This window comes from Lycorma delicatula, chromosome 7 (genome assembly GCF_047948215.1).
Source record: "Lycorma delicatula isolate Av1 chromosome 7, ASM4794821v1, whole genome shotgun sequence".
In the NCBI taxonomy this organism is placed as follows: domain Eukaryota; kingdom Metazoa; phylum Arthropoda; class Insecta; order Hemiptera; family Fulgoridae; genus Lycorma; species Lycorma delicatula.
Window position 1 is genome coordinate 58,125,921 of NC_134461.1, and position 17,846 is coordinate 58,143,766.

At 26.8% G+C, this 17,846-nt stretch overlaps 1 protein-coding gene across 2 annotated transcripts in view; it reads left to right on the plus strand.

Annotated features, from left to right (window-relative positions):
• Window positions 1–12,971, plus strand: part of l(3)05822 (SH3 domain-containing lethal (3) 05822) — a 60,306-nt gene extending 47,335 nt beyond the window's left edge. Inside the window, exons 6-9 of one of the 2 annotated variants that reach the window (XM_075370717.1) lie at window positions 2,363–2,443; window positions 3,954–4,160; window positions 6,618–6,681; window positions 11,822–12,971. In XM_075370717.1, the coding sequence (XP_075226832.1) occupies window positions 2,363–2,443; window positions 3,954–4,160; window positions 6,618–6,681; window positions 11,822–11,931 (462 nt within the window). In that variant the 3' untranslated portion in view covers window positions 11,932–12,971. Of the gene's footprint in view, window positions 1–2,362; window positions 2,444–3,953; window positions 4,161–6,617; window positions 7,697–11,821 lie in introns of those variants that run through there. The other variant, XM_075370718.1, reaches the window with a different exon arrangement.
• The last annotated feature ends 4,875 nt before the right edge of the window (window positions 12,972–17,846 follow it).

The window sequence follows — 17,846 nt, forward strand, 5'->3', positions numbered from 1 at the left end:
ACACTTCTGACAGCATCTATAAATTCTGTAATTTATTACTTTTTTTATGCCTTTTTGATTAAGATGATATCTATGTTTATAAAATCGCCCTCCTTTTCTTAACATTCCTGAAATCTTATGTGTCACTTATGACAATTGTGTTCCCAGTAGAACTTTTAAATTACCTTCACTGTTTCTCTGAATAGTTCTTGCTCCTTATTATTTATGTTTATTGTGCAAATGCCATTACCTCAGTTTTATGCTTATCATTAGACAATTAGACCATCTGATTTCATTAGTAGGTCAACTGTCCAGTGTAATATGGAATCAAATGACTAGAACATTTATATTGCATGTACAAATTAAAATTACATTTTTCTCTTCAGATTAATCAAAATTTAACCCAAATATTTTGTTAATATTGTATTAATGATTTATTTTAGCAATCTCTGAATATTATATTTCTTTTGTTATTAGATATTGTTAAGTGAAATTATAGTTGTTAAAATAAACTACAATGAGATGAGAACATTAAGCTTATTATGCAAGTTTTTCTTTATCTTAAACATTAATTACTTCTTTATAACCATCTACACAACAGAATTAGTCAATTGTGGATAATGCTATTTAATCTTTCTGTTTTTATCTTGATTCAAGTTTTCAAATTCATTGCCATTTTATCATTATTTATTTTTAATAATTATATTGTACTAGCCATAGAACACATCTTGAGCAATTGCATTTACATTTTACTGTTAACTAAAAAATAAATTTTATCTTGGTCGATCATTGATATTTTTATATCAATTTTTATATTTGTTGTGAAATTATATTATTAACACTTCTTTCTGTGTGTTTTCTCAATATTTTTAATATAATTTTATTCTGTTATTTGAAGGTAATTTCATACTAGTAATAATATTTTGTTTTCTTTATCCACTCTTAATTTTAGTTTAAGGACAAGAATAATTTCCAGTTTAATTTATGCCAGAATATTTTAATATTTCTTTGTTGCATTTCTATTTACTAATTTTGGTACAGATTGAACTTATATAATAATAATGAGAAAAATAATAAGGAGGTTAGTATATAAGTACAACTGAGTAAAGGTTTTTATCAACAAATTTGGAACTTTGTGCAGATGAGGAAGTATCTCTATATCAATACAAGACATATATATTTTTTTAAATTAGTTTTATATATTTGCATTTGTTTTGTCTCATAATTTGTTCTTTTGCAAATATTTATATCTTTAACCAAGATAGAGAACATGCCACTGTAATTTTGATTTTTTTTAAAGTGATTTTTTTAATTCTTTACAAAGTACAAAAAATTAATTGTATAAGTAATTGTCTGTATGTCCAGACTGGGTGTATGTTATTAAAAATTTATTTAAGAAGGACTTTAAAATTTAAAGATCTTTGTATCATTTCACACTTGGCTCCTGTCAGCTGCACTCGGCTCCGTACAGTTTACACAGCTCCTTTTAGATGTACTTGGCTCCTGACGATTCAGTGGCTCCATACACACTATAGAAGCCAGCTCTGCACTACATTCAGACATTCTTTCAGCCTTCTTCTCTCAATCTTCATGGATTCAACATACAAACTTACAAAATATAATATATATTCTTTAACAATGTATCATTTATGGAATCAGTAAAAGCATTTATATACACGTATACATAATCTTGTATTAGTCATTTGAATATTAAAGGATCATGTCTAATTATGAAGTGATAAATGTCTATATTTGTTTATTATTTGAACCAGCAGTAAATACATAGAGTAATTACCCTAACCAAGGTACTACACCAAGGCGGATATTATCCTTGCAATACACTCTGCTGATACCTTGCAATTGCTTTATTCATTAACATTAAAACTGCCTATAATTTTTCATGGGTGACAAATTAAACAGGATTCAGGCTTGTAAAAAAAATTCCTTAAAGTATATTGAGAAAACAGAAAGATAGGGTAAAAAATGAGAAGAATTTAAAAAGTTTAAGGATGCATTTAGAATGGAGTTGGCAAGAGTTGAATGGAGTTGCATTTAGAATGGAGTTGATGCATTTAGGGAGAGTTGGCAAGAGTCATCTTAATATTAGAAATAGATAAAAAGCTACTAATAGGTATGCTAGAAGCTTGTAGTGTCAGATTATTTTAAGAAAGAAAACATGATATCAAGATTTTTGACAGCAGATATTGACAAACATGAAAGTTGCCATGTGGTAACCCAATCCAGAATTATGGGAGAGTATATGTAACAGAGTATTTAGATAAATGAATTAGTGCATAATTTTTTTCTGTTAAAATTCTCAATTGTCTCTAATATGTTAATTCTATTATTAAAATTGCTATTATATTTGCTAATTTTTTTTCAGGATAAAATTGAAAGAAAAAAACCATATTGTATTGCTCTATATGATTATGAAGCTAGCCACCCTGATGATCTGTCTTTTAAGGTATATGCGTTCATGTATTTCCATTTCATTTTTTAAATCTACTTAGAAGTTACTCTACGCATTACCTATTTCTCAGTTAACAATAAATAATTATTGGTTTTATATTTTTTATTGAAATCTTAACAGAAACAGTTTTTTTCTACCTTATAAGTTTTTCTGTTTAGTAATTGAATGAGTTAGAATATTTTTTCATTCAGAACACACAGGCTTTCCCCATAACAAGAATTGATTTATTTTGAATACAGTATGAAATTATAACCAGATTTTTTTAAAGATATCTCTTAATAAATAAATTACATAATTATGTTTTTTATGAAACTGAATATTATACATAAACTTTGTGAAAGATCGAGACTGTTCAGTAAATACAAAATACTAAATCTGAAGACAGCATATTTATAAATGATGAGTTACCTCAAAGCTTCTATAAAATTTGCATATGTTACATTTTTCAAGTTAATTGGTTATTTATTCATAAAAATTGTACTAAAAGATCACATTTATAAGTTTTTTATCTTTAATTCCATAATATACAGTAGTATGCTCCAGCCAAAAAATACAATTTTTAAATTCAAACATATTACAAAACTTGTATAATATTGTGATAATTTTGATATTTGTAATTGAATGGATTATTTTAATGATAATTTTATATTATGTCTAAAAATTCTTTTTAGTTTGTAGCCCTACAAGTGACGAACTTTTAAGTCAAGATTTTTAAGTCATATATAAATAAATCATTCAAGTTTGAATGGCATTCCAACTAATTTGAGTTAAATTAATGTTCTTCAATTCAAAACTATTTTGGCTATTTATCAGTATATCTTATTCTATCTTTGCCTGATTATAAATGATAATATTTTAACAACATTGGGTTTTGTTATACAATGTAAGTCAGTTGTATTATGAACATTATAATAATTGGGAAAGTTGAATTCCCATAAGCAACTGTAAAAATCTTATGTTCAGAAACATACATTAGTGGCTACTGTCTTCTTGTAAATGCTTCTCTTGTGCATCTGAACACTGTTTCAGATAGTGTTCCTTTTTCCACAGGCCTAGAATTATTTTTCTGAAATATTCTTTAATTCCTTTATCATATTATGCTTATCATATTATTGCATATTATGACGTTTGCAATTTTAGAAATGTTTGCTGTTTTAACATAGTCTTTAATTTTGGAAAAGGGAGAAATTAAAACAGCCAGAAATCACAGAGGGCTAATTCAGTAATTGCTTTTTGATCATGAACTTCCTCATAATGATTACTATGGCTTGGTTCTTTTAATGATATTAATACTGATTATAAAAAAAAAATAAGTGTTTATTACATTTAACTTTTTTTTAATAACAAAAATAATGGATTGCTATAAAGTTTGCCTAACTTTTTATTTTCTAGGTGAAATTATTATATTATTTAAATAATTATTATTTTCTAGGTGAAAATTATAATTTTATTAACATTTTGTTTATGTTAGTCTTAAATAATATATATTTGTTGTTTTTTGTAGGTTAATGATGTGATAACTTTGATAAGCAGAGTAAATGAAGAGTGGTTGCGTGGTCAGATTATGGGAAAAGAAGGTATCTTTCCTGAAAACTTTGTAAATATTGTTGTTCCCTTGGATGAACAGCCTGCTGACACTTTTGACAACGATACTAAAGCAATAGCTCTGTATACATTTACACCTGAATCATGGGATGATCTACAATTTCAAGTAATCATATCTTTTCATATAATTGTAAATATTGTGGCTTTATGTAATGAAATACTGCTTTTTAAAATAACTTAAGACATATTACATCAAACATTAATGATATTGTAATTATTTTTCTCAGTGCATTTGGATGATTTTTTCTAAATGTTCTTTTTACTTTTACTTCTCCTTTAAAAAAGTATGTAGAACCATTGTGATGCTGTAAAAAATATTAGAAATCAAGATAAGATTTGTTGTATTTTCCGTAATCTCAAAAACATAATATTACTGTTTTATATATGTTTGTGTGGGTATGTCTATTTATACATAATTTTTTTTAAATGTTAACCTGTCAAGTATAGGAATTATTTGCATGAAGAATTTGTACTTTGAATTATTACAGACTGATTGTCTGTTGATGATTAAAATTATTGCCTTTCTACTTCGAGTTTTCTAATAGCTTTTTTTTAAACTATTTTACTACAAATTATGTGCCTGTTTACAATTTAGAAGTCGAAATTCAGGCTGACCTAAATTGATAAAATTATTTGGAAACAAACTACATAGATAACTTCTATTCAATTTTTTAAATACAGTTTTTTTTTTAATTCAAACATGTGTGTATGTTTATGTTTATTCATTACTCTTAAAATATGAAATCCTGGTCGATAAGTGCAATTTCTTTTACAAAAAACATTACATTTTTACATAGAATATATGGTAACATATTTTTTTTTTACAAAGGGGGAATATTTATGAAGTTATAAAATCATGCAGTAGAAAAACATAATGAAAATAATTTAATTGTGATACTTAATTTACTTTATTATTATTATTAAATAACAAAACATTTATTTTGTGAATTATAAATTCATTCATAAATTTGCTTTTACTTTCCCGCCTTGCACTATAGCAGAGCTGTAGCTTTAGAAGGAAAATATTGTAATTGGTCCAATTTGGGCAATGTGGTTTTCACCATTTTAACATCTAAGGAACCCAAAAACACCCAAAAACCAGATGAAAATTTTCTGGATGTTCATATATATGTGTATATGTTTGATGTCTTTCTCTAAATCACCACAACTAAATCTCCACAACTACTCAACTGATTTTGACAAAACTTGATCAAATTACTTCTGTGGGAAATTGATGCATTAAATTTTCGACTTAAAAGGTCAAGAGGGTGAGGCTGGAGAGCAAGGTCATCCTCAGTAACTCTATATTTTACCTAATTAAGGTCTTATTTTTCTTAGGCACATTTGTTAACAATTAAAAAATAATATATCCAAAAAAGGTTTTGTAAAATCACTCCATCACCTCAAATAATACTCTAAATAAACTAGGGGTTAAGTGGGTATACTGTGTCATTAGTACCCCCCTCTCACCACAAGGAGCGCTAGTGTATTACTGACATACAGCTGCTGTAGTCATCTGCTATGTTGTAATGTCACAGGTGAGCAATAGAATTAAATAAATGAAAAATATCTAAAGTGTAAAAAATTATCTAAAGTTGCCACTAGTACTGCCACACCCGCATGAATGAAATATGGCATGTGCGCCCGTTTTAGTTAGAATCATTAAATTAAGTAAACAAAAAAATATTATATTTAAATAAAATGATAAATATTTTAAATTAAGTTGCGTGTGTAAGCTGTGCATCAGGAAAAACCGTGTGATGGGAGTGTCCTACAACTGTGTTGTCAGTTTTTTTTTTTTTTTAATGTATGAAAACTAAATAAATGAGGCAAATCTGTTTTCATAACATTTTTATTATTGTGCAGTTTAATTTATTTAATATAAAAAATTATCACGAAAAATATTTTTAATGAAATATTTTTAATTGTCTCCATATTACAACATAAAATACAAAAATATTATTTATTCCTGTTGTTGAAATCTGCATTACTGTGGTCTCCTTCAGCTGCATATTTTGGTATAGAGTTATCTTTAACTGATCATGAAGCAATTTTATTATCACCCTATATATTTGCTAATGCTGTTTTAAAGAAGAAACTTATTTTCAACTAAAACCCGTTTCTGTATTGTCTCTTCATTAATAACACATTTCTAATCAAATGCATCTTAATTCATTAGGGTAAGATTTGATCATAATGATTGCAGTAAAATAAATGAAACTATTGCAATTTACATATCTTTTATAACTAAAATACAATCTGAAATCTAGTTTTAAAGGAAATTTAAAAAAAAATTGAAACCTTTTTTTAGAAGGTGTATGATATCTACATAGTTCTTATACATAGGTTAGTGAAGCTTATGAAAAATCCCTTTTCTAAGTTTGGAGTTCAGCCCACACAACCTTTGATATATGAGTAGATTACTTTACCAGCTGAAATTACTTTATTTTGCATCTTTAAATATTTATATTTATGTAAAAATGACTGGACTGGTTTAAATTTTTTTTTTTAATTTTCTTTGTTTATAAATTTAAAGTAATGTATGTGTTGTTTTTTTTTACAGGAAGGTGACACCGTTAGAATTTTAAAAAGAATTAATGATGATTGGTTATATGGAGAATGCAATGGTAAACGTGGTCAATTTCCAGCTTCATTTGTTTCATCAATATATCTTGATATAGAATCATGATGATAATTAATAATTAGTCACTTATAATAATTAATTTATCAACTACACTAATTGATAATAATAATTTATACTGTTTTTTATTTATTAATATTTATTTATTATTACAGTTTGTTGAAAAAATAATTGTCATGATAAATAAATTAATTTATATAAAAATTCATATTATTTATTGTTACACGATAACAAACACATAATATGAAATTACTTGTTCATTTTTTAAAATGGGTGTTTTTGACAGCATATTTAATTGTAATAATTATTCTTTGATAATATTGTAATTTTATTCATTAGCTATTTAATTTGTGATATATTAAAAATTGTATGGAAATTTATCATTTTTCAAATGTAAGTCAAATGAATTTGTATGTGAATTGAAATAATATTTATTTCATCGTGTTATAATAATTTATTTCATGTCTAATCTTATTTAATTATTTGTTAAATTTAATGTAATGAGGTCATTTATAGCTATTGAATTGTAGAATTTTTTCAGTTAGCTTTAACAGAAAAAAAGGTTACCGTCTAGCTGCTTGTATGGATTTAACATATACCAAACCTTTTTAATTTGCTAGCGTAATACAGGAAGTGTAAGATCTTCATGTATGCATTAATGAAATATATTGTTTATTAAGAGAGAACTAATATTACAATCCTGTAGCTATAAATAAATCTTAGTATTGTATCATGGTCTATTATTAATTCTTTTGTAGATGCCAACAAACAAATGAGTTGATGATGATGATGATCATCATCATTATAATAGATAGAGAAATTCAAACAAGTTTGAATTCACTGTTTCTTAAATTTTTTTAACATTTATATAAGCTTTTTTCTTGGCAAAAGGAAAATAAAAGCGTGTGTTGTGAAGTCTACTATGGTTTGGTAAAGAGGCAAATAACTTCATAAAAAGCTTAAAATATAGTCGTAATTAAAAAGTAAAAATAAAAAAAAAACAGTTGCAATATGCTTTAAGTATGATGCATGTCCTTAAGAGCTACCTTAGGTGTAAGAAAACTTATAACTTATAACTTAGGTTCAGTAGAAAACTTATAAGCAATAGCTTTCAAAGGAAAATGTTTCTTACATATAATATTTCTTATAATGCAATTTTTTTTTTTTGTCTTCAGTCATTTGACTGGTTTGATGCAGCTCTCCAAGATTCCCTATCTAGTGCTAGTCGTTTCATTTCAGTATACCCTCTACATCCTACATCCCCAACAATTTGTTTTACATACTCCAAACGTGGCCTGCCTACACAATTTTTCCCTTCTACCTGTCCTTCCAATATTAAAGCGACTATTCCAGGATGCCTTAGTATGTGGCCTATAAGTCTGTCTCTTCTTTTAACTATATTCTTCCAAATGCTTCTTTCTTCATCTATTTGCCGCAATACCTCTTCATTTGTCACTTTATCCACCCATCTGATTTTTAACATTCTCCTATAGCACCACATTTCAAAAGCTTCTAATCTTTTCTTCTCAGATACTCCGATTGTCCAAGTTTCACTTCCATATAAAGCGACACTCCAAACATACACTTTCAAAAATCTTTTCCTGAGATTTAAATTAATTTTTGATGTAAACAAATTATATTTCTTACTGAAGGCTCGTTTAGCTTGTGCTATTCGGCATTTTATATCGCTCCTGCTTCGTCCATCTTTAGTAATTTTACTTCCCAAATAACAAAATTCTTCTACCTCCATAATCTTTTCTCCTCCTATTTTCACATTCAGTGGTCCATCATTGTTATTTCTACTACATTTCATTACTTTTGTTTTGTTCTTGTTTATTTTCATGCGATAGTTCTTGCGTAGGACTTCATCTATGCCGTTCATTGTTTCTTCTAAATCCTTTTTACTCTCGGCTAGAATTACTATATCATCAGCAAATCGTAGCATCTTTATCTTTTCACCTTGTACTGTTACTCCGAATCTAAATTGTTCTTTAACATCATTAACTGCTAGTTCCATGTAAAGATTAAAAAGTAACGGAGATAAGGAACATCCTTGTCGGACTCCCTTTCTTATTAGGGCTTCTTTCTTATGTTCTTCAATTGTTATTGTTGCTGTTTGGTTCCTGTACATGTTAGCAATTGTTCTTCTATCTCTGTATTTGAACCCTAATTTTTTTAAAATGCTGAACATTTTATTCCAATCTACGTTATCGAAAGCCTTTTCTAGGTCTATAAACGCCAAGTATGTTGGTTTGTTTTTCTTTAATCTTCCTTCTACTATTAATCTGAGGCCTAAAATTGCTTCCCTTGTCCCTATACTTTTCCTGAAACCAAATTGGTCTTCTCCTAACACTTCTTCCACTCTCCTCTCAATTCTTCTGTATAAAATTCTAGTTAAGATTTTTGATGCATGACTAGTTAAACTAATTGTTCTGTATTCTTCACATTTATCTGCCCCTGCTTTCTTTGGTATCATAACTATAACACTTTTTTTGAAGTCTGACGGAAATTCCCCTTTTTCATAAATATTACACACCAGTTTGTATAATCTATCAATCGCTTCCTCACCTGCACTGCGCAGTAATTCTACAGGTATTCCGTCTATTCCAGGAGCTTTTCTGCCATTTAAATCTTTTAATGCTCTCTTAAATTCAGATCTCAGTATTGTTTCTCCCATTTCATCCTCCTCAACTTCCTCTTCTTCCTCTATAACACCATTTTCTAATTCATTTCCTCCGTATAACTCTTCAATATATTCCACCCATCTATCGACTTTACCTTTCGTATTATATATTGGTGTACCATCTTTGTTTAACACATTATTAGATTTTAATTTATGTACCCCAAAATTTTCCTTAACTTTCCTGTATGCTCCGTCAATTTTACCAATGTTCATTTCTCTTTCCACTTCTGAACACTTTTCTTTAATCCACTCTTCTTTCGCCAGTTTGCATTTCCTATTTATAGCATTTCTTAATTGCCGATAGTTCCTTTTACTTTCTTCATCATTAGCATTCTTATATTTTCTACGTTCATCCATCAGCTGCAATATATCGTCTGAAACCCAAGGTTTTCTACCAGTTCTCTTTATTCCGCCTAAGTTTGCTTCTGCTGATTTAAGAATTTCCTTTTTAACATTCTCCCATTCTTCTTCTACATTTTCTACCATATCTTTTTTACTCAGACCTCTTGCGATGTCCTCCTCAAAAATCTTCTTTACCTCCTCTTCCTCAAGCTTCTCTAAATTCCACCGATTCATCTGACAACTTTTCTTCAGGTTTTTAAACCCCAATCTACATTTCATTATCACCAAATTATGGTCGCTATCAATGTCTGCTCCAGGGTAAGTTTTGCAGTCAACGAGTTGATTTCTAAATCTTTGCTTAACCATGATATAATCTATCTGATACCTTCCAGTATCGCCTGGCTTTTTCCAAGTGTATATTCTTCTATTATGATTTTTAAATTGGGTGTTGGCAATTACTAAATTATACTTCGTGCAAAACTCTATAAGTCGGTCCCCTCTTTCATTCCTTTTGCCCAGCCCGTATTCACCCACTATATTTCCTTCCTTGCCTTTTCCAATGCTTGCATTCCAATCTCCAACTATTATTAAATTTTCATCTCCCTTTACGTGTTTAATTGCTTCATCAATCTCTTCGTATACACACTCTACCTCATCATCATCATGGGCGCTTGTAGGCATATAAACGTTATAATGCAAATGAGAAAAAAAAAATCAAAAGTTGGCCGATTTAATACAATTTGTGGTACCATATGGGCTTTTAAAGCTATATGAAGATTTTTTTTTGAAAAAGAATTCAATATTTTACAATAGTTGTTGCCAATATCGTATGGAAATGAATCATAGATATAATTTATTAGGGAAGTCAAGCAAGTCATGAGTGAATTATTACTTGAAAAAAGAGACTATAAGTGTAAGTAAGGAATTGACAAAGCATTGTTAGTACAACCAGCTAGGTAATGATTAATAATTTTGCTTAAGAAGAGAAGATAAGTTTGAAGTTAATCTATAATTATATATTATAAATCTTAATATGTTTTTTGCAAACATAACATTCATTACTTGTCACTAAACAGATTCTAAGAGGAAAGAGTTAATTAGGTGATTTCTGAATAAGTCATGTGAAGTTTCTAATCATTTTAAGGAAAATATAATTAATGGAAATATAAAAAAATGATTCCCTTATGAATTCTATACATGCAATTAAAAATCCAAAAGCATGCCATAACTGAGAAATTTTGTTACACTAATGTGCTATTGCTTTTTTTTTTAAATTTATTTATCTGTTACACTTAAATTTTAATAAAGAGATCAAATTAAAAAATGTTGAATTAGGATATAACCATAAATAAAAATTTATTCGGGACTTCTTGCAGCCCAATAAGTAAAATATATCTTCTGATTAATCCTGACTGAGTTCCATCCCCTCAAGTTCAGATTATCTGGTTTTTACTGTACATGCACATTATTATACAAGATCTGCCCAGAAGTGTCCCCAAAAAATAAGGGAATGAAATAAAAAAAGTGTCAAATGTTAAATAATTGTTATGAAATATCATATTTGCTCTCAAATTATAACATTTGGGTGTAAGCCTACATTACAGAAAGCCATCCATATATCAGGAGCTTGATTACTTGATAAACAGAAAATTGTATTTTAAATTAAACAGTTCTGAACATCATAAAAGGAACAGGGGTATTGTCACAGATCGGTTTCCAGTTTTATGATTTCCACAGCTCTGGCATTTTTCTTTGAACAATATCACAGACACAGTAAAGAGATTCTTAATAATAATTTTTTTTTAAATTTTTATCCTTTCGGAGTATTTTCAGTATGTACATCAGAGTAAAATTAAATTTCTATTGGAAAAAGTAAATGGTTACCAAAGAGTGTTGATCATATTACACTCGAGTTTGGTCGTTTAAAATAAAATATTGTACCACCCTATATTTTTTTCCTATAGCATAATAACCAAATGCTTGCTGAATTTTACATATTGTTTCAATTTATTTATCACCAATTTTTTTTTTACAGAATTTTAATGTAATATATTAACGTTTGGCAACTTTTTATATTTTACACTTGTTTTTTTCTGTTTAGCCTCCGGGAATCACCATCAGGTATTACTTCAGAGAATGAATGAGGATGATATGTATGACTGTAAGTGTATATTTTACACCTGGCTGTATACATGGTGCACACAGAGTTAAGAGTATTTCCTATATTTTAATACAAAACTGTAAATGAAAATTAAATATGCTATTTTTTTTTGTTTTTTATGTTTCATGCCAATTCCAATTTCAGATTTTATTTGTGCATAATTCTGTCTTAAAATTAATTTTTATGTTTAGTCTACTCATCATTAAAGAGCTAATACAATTGTTTTGTTGTACTTTTTCTAGCCTTTAGAATTGAATGTTAAAATACGGTCCCACACTATATCAGAAATAGTGCTTGCATCTATTTGTATCTGCTAATGATATATTTAACTACCAGCAGGTGTACTGTGATTAGAGATATGACTCGTATTCTTTATTGTTATCATTAGTCTGCTTAATAAAAAGCTAATCATATTTCTGACTAGTGTAAAAAAAAATATGTTTAATAATATTAATTTTCTAATATAGATAAACACAATTTTATTTGGTGTATTTAACACTTCAATTGCTACAATCTAACTTTTACACAATGAAATGGTACTGTTCTAAATTAAATTTGATTTGAAGATAATATAATTTAAAATAAAGCTATTAACATATGGAAGGTGCCTTTTGCCTTGCTCTAGTTTTTGTGATTTTTATTCAGCTATATTTTGTTTGTTGATTATTTTATATTTATGTATTATGTTATATATATATACACCCATATTTTTTTAGGTTAAAAAATTGTGATTATTCATGTGATTGTAGTAGTATTAACAAGTTTGTAGAATCTTCTGTTCTTTCAATTTTTGTTATTGTATGTTTTTAAAGCAGACAAATTGTGAAATTTTTTATCTAATTATTTCTGCCATTTAAACAAAAATTGTTATAGTGTTAATGCAGGGTTAATTAAAGTATTTCTCTTCTATTTTTTCTTTCTTGTGCGCGCGTGTGTGTGTGTGTGTGTGTGTGTGTGTGTGTGTGTGTGTGTGTGTGTGTGTATGTGTGTTTATTTTATGAAATATATATATATATATATATTTTATTTTATTGTTTATATATTTTACAGTAACTATTAATATTTATTTATATTGCATGTTTATTAGAAAAATATCCTTAGATTTATTTATAATTATTTTAGTTTTCTGTAAAAAAATAATCTTTTGTTATGTATTTTTTAATGTATTAAAATAAGATAAGAACGTATTGTTCTTATATAATTATTGTTATTATTATATATTTATTAGAAAATAAAATTACTAATTGTTTGGTGAATTTTTATTTTTATGATATTAACATTTTAATTAGATTATATTTTTATTTTTCAATAATATGTTCTTTTATCATAGTGAAATCATACATTTTGTTATCAAATCCATGTTGAAGTTTATTAAAAGTATTATATTTAAATTTTGTTTGTTTCTATATATCACAGTTAATCATTTTTAGGGTTAATCTTATTCAAAGAATTTGTTTTTGAAAATTTTAATCAGAATTTTTTGTTCAAAATTGAATATTACTCGTACATAAGTTAGTGCTATATCTATCCTTTATTTGGAAGATTTCTTATCAACTGTATCATTTTGAGTATTTGCATTGTAGTAACTATTGTTTATGTTGAAGATGATACTTTTAAAATTTACTGGAATTATTTTTATAACTTACCTGGCTGTAAGAGTATGAATGACTTGTGATACTAATTTTCTCCATTGTTCAATGTCTTCAGCTTTTTCTCTACATGGTCATTCTTCATTTTCCTTGATTAGTCAATATATTGTTATCTTAATGCTCTTTTTTTCAATTATTAAGCTCTACTTCTTTAATGATATATTATAAATTACTTTAGAAATAGATTAACTGAATTTTCAATTTTAATATTTTATGTTTGGTAGTATTAAAACAATTTTTAAGAGTATAACCTCTTAAAAAGATGCTTTAAGAAAATGATATGGAAAGTTTACTGTAAATCAAAGCTGATAGAAATGTAGAGACTATAATAATACAAAAAATTAATATAATAAAAAAACATAATAAAGATTATGAAAAAAATTTCTGTTGAAATAAGGATTTGTTTATACATAGTGAGACAAGTTACATTGAAGAACTTAAAAATTATTTGATTATAGATTGCAATATTTTATTGTTGGATTAGATTATGCTGTATTAATTTTATCTTTATATAATAACGGGGTCAAATTTATGTAAATAGGGATATCAGGATAGAATCTCGCTTGGATCTGTAAAACTTATAACTTAATGGACAACTTTGCAGTCAACTTAGCCATAATATTTGATCTTATTTTCTATGATGAGGAAGTCAAGTTTGGTGCTTGACAACAGTCAGTCAACTGACTGGTTATTAAGCTTGACATCAAATATGCTGGAATATCATTGACCAGTCAGTCAGTTGACTTCTTGCTTATCAGGCTAGCTTTTAATGAAGTCAGTTATTTTTACACAGATTTGAATACTAGATCGTGGGTGCCGGTGTTCTTTGGTGGTTGGGTTTCAGTTAACCACACATCTCAGGAATAGTCAAACTGAGACTGTACAAGACTATACTTCATTTGCACTCATACGTATCTTCATTCATCCTCTAAGTATTATCTAAAAGGTAATTACCAGAGGCTAAACAGGAAAAATAAAGTTGAAAGGTTGGCTTTTAAATCAACTGGGCTTACAGGTTTGATACCTGGTAAGCTGGTTCTGTGCTCTGTAATTTCACCCATTGTTAAGATATATACTGATGTATATAGCATGTCCAAAGCTGACAAAAAAATTGATGATTAAATTCATATCTACAGAGAACAACTTTTTTCTTTGCATAAAAATGATGTATGTTGGTTGTGGAATGTTTGTGGAAATAAAATACATTGTTTGTACTCTGATATACTTTTTAGTTTCAGTTTAGATTATAGTATTACCATAATTAATGAAATAATGTTATTACCTTAGATTTTTCTAATTTTTACAGGGTGTCCCAACATCTGAAACTTTTTCATAATCAATATATTTTAGAAATGAATAAATAAAAGTAAGCAATTAATATTTTGCATTTTCTAAATTTAATTTTGAGTGAGCGAAAGAGAGGCAAGTCCTAGTATGGAACATGGCTAGACTTATTCCTCAAATAGAAGTTGGCTTTTTGTGCTGCCTTATTCTATGAAAAGTATTATTGCAGAATTTCTGAGATCTACGTATTGCTGTTTAATTAATTCAGAATGGTAGTCTGATAGTTGAAGGCACACAAAATTTCAAATCACAATACTTTTGCCGTTTCAATTTTTTTTTAACTCACCTAATGCTTTGCTTTTTAAAAACACTTTATTAAATTAAATATCTAAAGAGTAAGTAATCTTTTAACACATTTAGAAAGCAAGTAAATCTTAGTGATCCAGATTGCTGTTGTATGAAAAAATTGTTACAGGTAAAAATTTAAGAGAAAAAGCTAGTCTGTAAAATGTGCAATTTGCAGAAAGAAATTATAAGAGAATTTCATTCTTAAATTTTGTTAAACATTCAATTCAAGTAAATTATTTATTTTAGATGTATATTGTTTTTCCATTATTAAATACCAGTTTTTAAGTCAAAATTTTTATGAATTTTTGATCAGTTTTTGGCTTAACTGGGATGCAACTTTATCCATTACACCAGTTGTCAGTCATTATCCTAATGAAATGATAGATTATTTATTTTATGCAACTATAGATTCATTGCTGAGAGAACATTACTTTTTCCTTTTTCAATTCTTAGAGTGTAGCTCATATTTTTTAATTCTACATTTCAGTACATTTATATCCTCAATCGTTTTTTTTTTTTTTAAAGTACTTTCTTTTTAATGATTAATAATTTATTTTTTCCTGTTTTTTATAGTAATAATTTAAATTATTTTATCATTAATATTAATCAAATTTTATTTATAAGATATTTTATAAAGTGGCTTTAATGATTTATTCCATTTATATGTTACCGGTGCCAGAATTTAATAACTTTTTGTATCACTTTCAATTTGTCTACAGTTGTTATTGAAAAATTCAGTTTATATTAGTGGTAAGATAATTAATAAAATCTAAGTTAATATATTTATTTATATTTAATCTAGACAAATTTGCTGTGTATACTTCTGTTTTTAAGTCTAAATAGTAAATGTAAAAAAAAAAAATGTAATATCCATACTTGATTAAATATTTTTTATTTATGTGATAAAATGGTTAAATTTAGCCATTTCGAGAACAAGATTTTATGTAATTTTATATATATATATATATATTTAACTTATATGTAGCATCACAATATATATGTATGTAATATCTATACTCATTCTCAATACTCATATTTTATTATTACTTTTAAATATATTTTGTCAGGTTTGGGTATCCAGTCTTAGTAAAATTATAACTAGTTTAGATATTATGTAGAATTATTGTATAAGCTCTTTTCATAGATCTGTAGAAAATAAGTCATATATCTTAAAGAATAACAAAAGAAAAAACTTTGATATTATATATTAAACTCTCTTTTATGAAAGTTTAGCTATGTAGCAATTAATTATTACCATTACGATAACAATAAGTAGTGAGTTATGTTGTGAGGGTATTGTAAATTGGGTAGTTATTTTTAGACTGTTGCAGGTGGTGAGTTTTTTATGCTGATAAGCATACATGTTTGTTTTTTGTATTTAATGCTACCACACTTGCTAATATGAATTGTGTTAAATTCCTTTCAATTATGATTAAAAAAATTATTGCTATTCAGATTAATTGCCAAAAAGTTTTATTCATATAAAAGTATACACATTCAACTGTGAAAAAAAATTATTAAATCCTTAATTGTCATTCATGTGAAGAAAAATCTATTTCCATTGTGGAGATAAACTTTTAATTTTTTATATTATATATTGCATTTTTATTTTGATCATTGCTTTACTCCCAAGAAAATAGTGAACTACATCTGTTGCAGTCACAATATATGCTATGAGTAATATAAACTAAATGATTACATATCATTTTGTAAAATAAGCTAATTCTTCAAATCTCACTATGAGGTTAGACAAGACATCCCTACATGTAAAGTTAACTGTTGGGTAAACTGTATGTAATTTGACTACTTTCTCCATGGAAACTAAGACATAGGAACTGTGAGCTAACAAAAGGTGAATCTTTTATCGAATCTTCTAGTTTATGTTTAAAATAATATTTTTCTAAATTATTCTGTGTTGTTTCCTGAGAAAAGAAAGGCAAGAAAATATTAAGTATAAAAGATATTCATTTTTAAAATATGTTCCTAAATTTATTATCTTTTTTCTTGTTACCATAGTTGAGTTGAAAGTTATATTTCTCAAGATTATGATAAAGAAATATTAGTTTGCAAAATCATTCAGTAGGATATTTTTTTAAAGTACTTATAATATTTGTATACTGATTAAAAATATTCTTTGTTTTTATTAAAAATTAATTTCTTTGTTAAAAGCAGATTATCCAATTACAGTTGATAAAAACAATAAAGAATTTAACTTTAAATTAATAAACATAAAAGTTTCCACTTCAATTTTAGTATTTTATTATGAATTCTCTTAATTATTTTAATTTTTAGCTATGAGAGTAATCATTCTTGATTGAGCCTACATTTAATTGTCACAAAGTTGGTTTTAATAATAATGAAGATACTTTTTTGCATTTTAGAATAGTTTTATATTTATTATTAATTATGTTTAGTCTACTGTTTTTTAAAAGTATGTGTATTCAAAATTGTAAGAATATACGGCTTTTAAAATAATTCCAAAAAATTAAGTAAACAGATGATACTGTAACTACCCTGTACATAAACTAGATTTGAACAAGATATACCATATCACAATTAACATTCTGTTAGTGACTATGTTTTTCACTTATTCAGTTGATGGGTTGGATTTAAAATTAACCCAAGTTGCACATATGGAAATGTACAAAACTTCTAAGTAGGACATATATATATTTTAATAAAAT